Raw genomic sequence first — 5,298 nt, 5'->3', positions numbered from 1 at the left:
GCGTGCCAAGGTCTCTCCCTCCCTCTCACGGCAGCGCCCACGCCATGTCCAGTCGGCCGGCCGGCGATACGGGCCACCGCACCACGCTGATCGGCGCAAAAACCGCCCTTATCGACACAGACTGGGTGGAGACTCTTGAGCGCCAGTATGGTTTTTATCCCAACGGAAGGGGCGATGGATAGTAAATAGCATTAGAGCATTGTTGTTGAGTTACGGATGTTTTGTTCCTTAGTAACAACCAGCTTCTATAAGAAACGCGATTATTTCATCTCATCATGTTCTTTGTCTCGCCCAGCCTCTTGGTTGCTTGGATAAAGTTATTCATATCAACTAATTAGGCAATATCATATAATTAAGTCCCTGGTGTAATATGATTTGGTAATTCGTGCCAGATGTAACCGCTTATATCACTTCTAACGAAATCAACGTTTAAAATGTGTCGATTTAATTAAGCAATACAAAGTAAATATCACTTATAGGCACCAATTCAACAGTATCACGAGATGCATGTTCCCATCCCACAAGCCTGCAACGCCGACCTCAGACGATGTCCTAATAAGGCAGGGGTTGCGTTTCAAGCTGCTCGGTCTGGCGGCGTCTGAAGCGTTGAGGATGAGACAGGGCCGCTGCACAGGGAGGGGGGGGGGGCGTTGATGCCGTGGTGCACGATAGGCTTAGATGAATCTCGACGAATGCACTGTTTCATTTCGCTCTATGTGGTGGCTGTGATGAATTTGACGACATTTGGAGGTTAAATTTAGGTATGAGTGCGTGACAGGGGATCGACCCGGCTTATCCTCACATCTGGTCTCGCCTGGATTACATACGGCACGGTCAAATGTCACTGCGGTCCCATCCGCCGCGCTGCCGCCAAATGTGACGTCTGGTAAGTACCGTAATTCAATGGTCTCAGAACCTGTTTTCGCCCTTCCGGACGGGCAAGGCAGGCTTTCCAAGAAGGGTCTGCCTGCCTGTGCCCAGTCCGGCGCCCAGACGATTAGCGGGAGGGGGGAGGGTCCGTTAGTCGGGCTGGGACTGGTCGCGCAAACAACCCTCCCGCACAGCGGGGGTCCGGCCGCGGCGGACGGATAATGGGTGCCGATGGGGGGCTGGGGAGGGGAGCACCAGACGCCAGATAAGGCGCATACCTCCCGGACAAGGCGTCACCGCTACCGTCACCGTACCATCGGCGAACGGCGCGAGCGCAGTGGCGGCTCAACGAAAATGTTACGATCAGGTGGGATATTTGGAACGGCCCCTTCTGATACTGAACAGGAGGCACGAAGTATTCAGTCTTCAGAGGCGAAATCAAAAGGTCAAGCGCTCATTGGGCGAGTGGGCTCCTCGGCAGATCAGAAGTTTTGTAGATCAGAAGTTTTGTGATGTGCTAAGGACCCCCTAATTAGCTCAGATTGAGATGGTATCTAACTAATTACCTACCGACTGTTCAGACGGCTTTGCCGCGTACTCATAAGGTCCGCTTTTGGGTGCTAAAAGTCGGTAGGTTAGGATCCGCCACACGCTCAAAGGTCCTTCAGAGGCTCAGATTGTCTCAGTAGTTTAGGGGACTCTACGATATATATTAGAAGGCCCTCTTGATAGCTCAGCGGGCCATCCGTACTCGGTAGCTGAAAAAGTGTATTGAGATCCGCTACGCACTCGGTACCTAACCAGATGCTTTACAGACTGAAAATAGATATGAAAATAGAATAACTAAGCGAGTAGCCTACATCCTTAGTAAACGATAGTTAAATGGAATTCACTCATATGATTTCAAGTGGCCCTGTGATGCCCGTACCACTTTTTGCTTAGGAAGATGTAACAACTTCAAATATGGGTCGTGAGAATCCGAGGGTGAGAGCCTCCATCGCGCCCTAGATTAGCACTGTTGCCTTTAAGTAGAAAGAAAAAGAAAAACAAAGGGAAACCCGTTTGTACTATTTTAGTCCTCATTCAGGACCTCAATCCATGTTTTCTTTTAACTACGAATTCATAATATCCAGGGCGTTGTATTATGCTACGAACAGGTTTGCTTTTCTTTGTATCATTATTATGTTGCACGAGTTATTGCGCAAATAATCATTGGAATCTATGTACGGACAATTAAAAAGTATATTCCAAGGACGGTGTGACGCTAAAAATTAGTAATACATTTCTAGACCGCATAATACACAGGTTATCTCACCAAAAGAGAAACGAAAGGGTAAGCATAGGGAAAGCCGTATATTTATTTTCAATTCAACGTATCCTGAATATGGCTCACATACAAATTCGGGGCACCCAGAAAACGGAAATAGTGCCGTCTGCCCTGGTTTACAAATCTTGTCACTTTAATCGGCTGACCTGACAGGCTGGATAGCCTGCTGTACGGTGGTGGTTAATAACATACCTGCGATATGTGCTGGAGACCTGAGGCCAGTTTTACCAACTGGAACACGGGCGTCACTTTACCGAAATTTATTGGTAGGGCTCTAATGGTTAATTTCGGGATACCAAAACCATTCTTACCATGCACCGCCATAGGGTTAATGTTAAAATTCTGAAATCATTGCTAGGGCTCGGGCCCTACCAAGCCTATACAAAACGACACCCATGAACTGGAAAATAGCCGCCTGCCAGCTTGTTTTGGCTTTTGCCTAAAGGTCGTTTTACATACGGAGCGTAAACGCGATGGGCACGTAAGCGGATAGGGCTTTACCGTATGTGAAACTGCCTTCAGGCAGACAATTCCGACAGGCGGCTATTTTCCTGTTGGTAAAACTGGCCTCAGCTTCAGAAAGCTCAGAAAGTACTGTCACCAGCCCTGAGTGGTTCTCTGGTCGGCCGATTGTTGAGGCAGTTATCACACTAGGCTGAAATAGATTATTTCCGCAGTCAGGAAATCGCATGCGAAAGTCTATTCTAGTACATTATTATGCTTCCCGCATCAATCGCATGCGGGAGGTGCGTTCGATTGATGCGAGCGTGAGTTAATGTATTTGAATAGGCTCTCGCATGCAATTTTCTGCCTGCGGAAAGAGTCTGTTTCAACCTTATGGCTGCTCTTTGTAAGTAAATAAAACATACAGAAGACATTTTGTAGTTTTTATTGATCGGTGAAAGCCGAAATGTCATTTTCTGAGCGTTTTTGAAGTTTTTTTTTTTGGGGGGGGGAGGGGACGTCGGGGAACAATACAATCACTTCGTCATGGCTAAGCATCGGTCAGGTGCAATGTACATAAGCCATCACCTGAGCTCACTTTCACTACACAACACTAGCAAACATCTACGAGTGAAACAAAAACATTGATGACAAGCAAATGGTTAACTAAATCTATCAACACTAAGTCTAACATGAAAAGCGATAAGCAGTCGCCTTTCAACCCGGCAGCGCGCCGCCGGGATGACAGGTGGTATGACGTGGCATGACAACAACAAACTACACTAGCAGCCTCTACGTGACTCTAGCCTCCACGGCTAGTAATCCCCTTCCCTCACCCTATCAACGTCTGGACAAAACTACATAACTTACTCACAAAATTATTGCTATTCTATTGCTCGATTAGCAACTTTACGGTCTGGCCGACCAGAGTTCAATGTAATACAATACTATTTACAATACAATACAATCCTATCTGTTCATTGTATCGCACAATAATACAATACAACGTATTGTACAACACAATGCACAGATCTGACAAAACACAACATAGCAATACAAGAGACATAAAAATGCAATAAATTACACTGGAAATGCATAAAACAAAACACAACACAAACAAATACAATTACAATACATCAAATGCAAGACAATGCATGAATGATGACATGGTGAAATGATGAAAGGGTGAAAATGGTGAAATCTGTCAATTTGTCAACGTAAGTTGACAAATGATGTTCATTCTCCTTGTCGTCGAACGTAAATGACCTATCAGATGTGTCTTTTAGACACTTGTATCCTTTTGCGCAAAGGTTGACAACTTGATTCCCTGACCAAGGTTGTCTCTTCCCTTGGCTGTCGATGTAAATAAACTTACTTATCGGTGGTGTCCTGAAGACATTTGTATCCTATCACCAGATCAGTGACTACGTTTGTTGACAGGTGCTCTGGTCAGATCCACGGGCGAGCTATCACAATAACAGTCGGTCGGCGCCCGGCCGCAGCCGCCGCAGACCTGGCGCAGACGGCGCAGCAGCTCGCTCTCCACCAGGCTCGCGTCGAGCTGCTGCGGAGCGCCGTGACTGCTGGGCCGCTGGACGGGCGACTGGCGGGGCATCTGGAGCTGCGGCAGCCGCGCCTCCGGAGCCCGCAGCAGTTCCTGATGCAGCGGCGGAACAGCTGGGACACGGGGCGGCTGCTCGCCGGGCAGCGGAGCCGACCTGCGGTGCGCCTGCAGCAGAGAGGGGTGAAGAGAGCCCGGCGGCGGCACGCGAAGGTCCAACTCATCCATGGGCGGAGACGGAGACAGAGGCAATGGGAAGGGCAGCATGCCCAAACGCTGGCTCAGCAGGGTGGTGCGCATCTCGTGCTGCTGCAGCAGCAAGTTGATCATCTCGGCATTCAGCGCGCGTGCAGCAGCGCCCGAGCCGTTGACGGCCGGAGCGGGGTTGGCCTGGCCGCTCGGTACCGGTCTGAACGCCGCCGGGGCGACCAGCGACGGATGGCCAGCGCTGGCCGCCGGACCGGGCCGCTGCTGGGGGTACGGCTGGTGCCGCTGGCCGGCAGAGCTGGGACGGTCCTGCCAAGCACAACAGAAAAAGCGCGTTAGTAAGAAGAGACCGGCATGTTGCACTAGCATCAATAAACGCTAGATGAGATCAACACCATATCAAGACCCACTGATGTATTGCACGTTGAGTTTCTATATTCATGTAATTGTCACCAAGTAAGAAGAAGGCGCTGCGATCAGATTCTGCCCCCTGCCCTGAACACGTTTCTTACCTGAACTCGCGACGGCTGGACCTCCGCCTGTCTGGCCGAAGAGGGGCCCGCTCCGCCGCTCAGACGCCGCGTGATGTGATCACGCTCCTCGGTGAGCTGCTGGATCCTCTCCCGGACACGGCGGGCCTCTCTCGAGCAGCGCAGACTCGGCCTCCAGATGACTGACTTCCTGGTCGATTTCCTGGCGCCTCTGCACTGGTTCAGCATCTCTTGCTCCAGCTGTCCTCGCTGCTGCTGCTGCTGATGCAAACGCTGCTGCTGCTCCTGTTGTCTTTGACGCTGCTGCTCCTGCTGCCTTTGACGCTGCTGCTCCTGTTCTTGCCTTGACGCTGCTGCTCCTGTTCTTCTTGCCTTTGGCGCTGCTGCTCCTCCTCATG

At 50.2% G+C, this 5,298-nt stretch overlaps 1 protein-coding gene across 1 annotated transcript; it reads right to left on the bottom strand.

Annotated features, from left to right (window-relative positions):
* Window positions 1–2,828: 2,828 nt before the first annotated feature.
* Window positions 2,829–5,292, bottom strand: LOC122372812 (hepatocyte growth factor-regulated tyrosine kinase substrate-like). The gene is made up of 2 exons (XM_043350408.1): window positions 4,922–5,292; window positions 2,829–4,718 (listed from the first exon to the last, which is right to left on the bottom strand). Exons 1-2 carry the CDS (start codon window positions 5,126–5,128, stop codon window positions 4,059–4,061), a joined length of 867 nt encoding a protein of 288 aa, XP_043206343.1. The 5' UTR covers window positions 5,129–5,292; the 3' UTR covers window positions 2,829–4,058.
* Window positions 5,293–5,298: the final 6 nt, after the last annotated feature.

Source organism: Amphibalanus amphitrite, unplaced genomic scaffold, assembly GCF_019059575.1.
Source record: "Amphibalanus amphitrite isolate SeventyFive unplaced genomic scaffold, NRLGWU_Aamphi_draft 001403F_arrow, whole genome shotgun sequence".
In the NCBI taxonomy this organism is placed as follows: Eukaryota; Metazoa; Arthropoda; class Thecostraca; order Balanomorpha; family Balanidae; genus Amphibalanus; species Amphibalanus amphitrite.
Note: the sequence above shows the minus strand (reverse complement) of the source record. Positions and strands in the feature narration are given on the sequence as shown.

Excerpts from the sequence above, each read along its gene's own strand:
- LOC122372812 (XM_043350408.1), bottom strand. The coding sequence starts at position 5,128 with ATGCTGAACCAGTGCAGAGGCGCCAGGAAATCGACCAGGAAGTCAGTC. Across the intron at positions 4,719-4,921 it reads TCCAGCCGTCGCGAGTTCAG|GACCGTCCCAGCTCTGCCGG; the intron begins GTAAGAAACGTG and ends TGTGCTTGGCAG.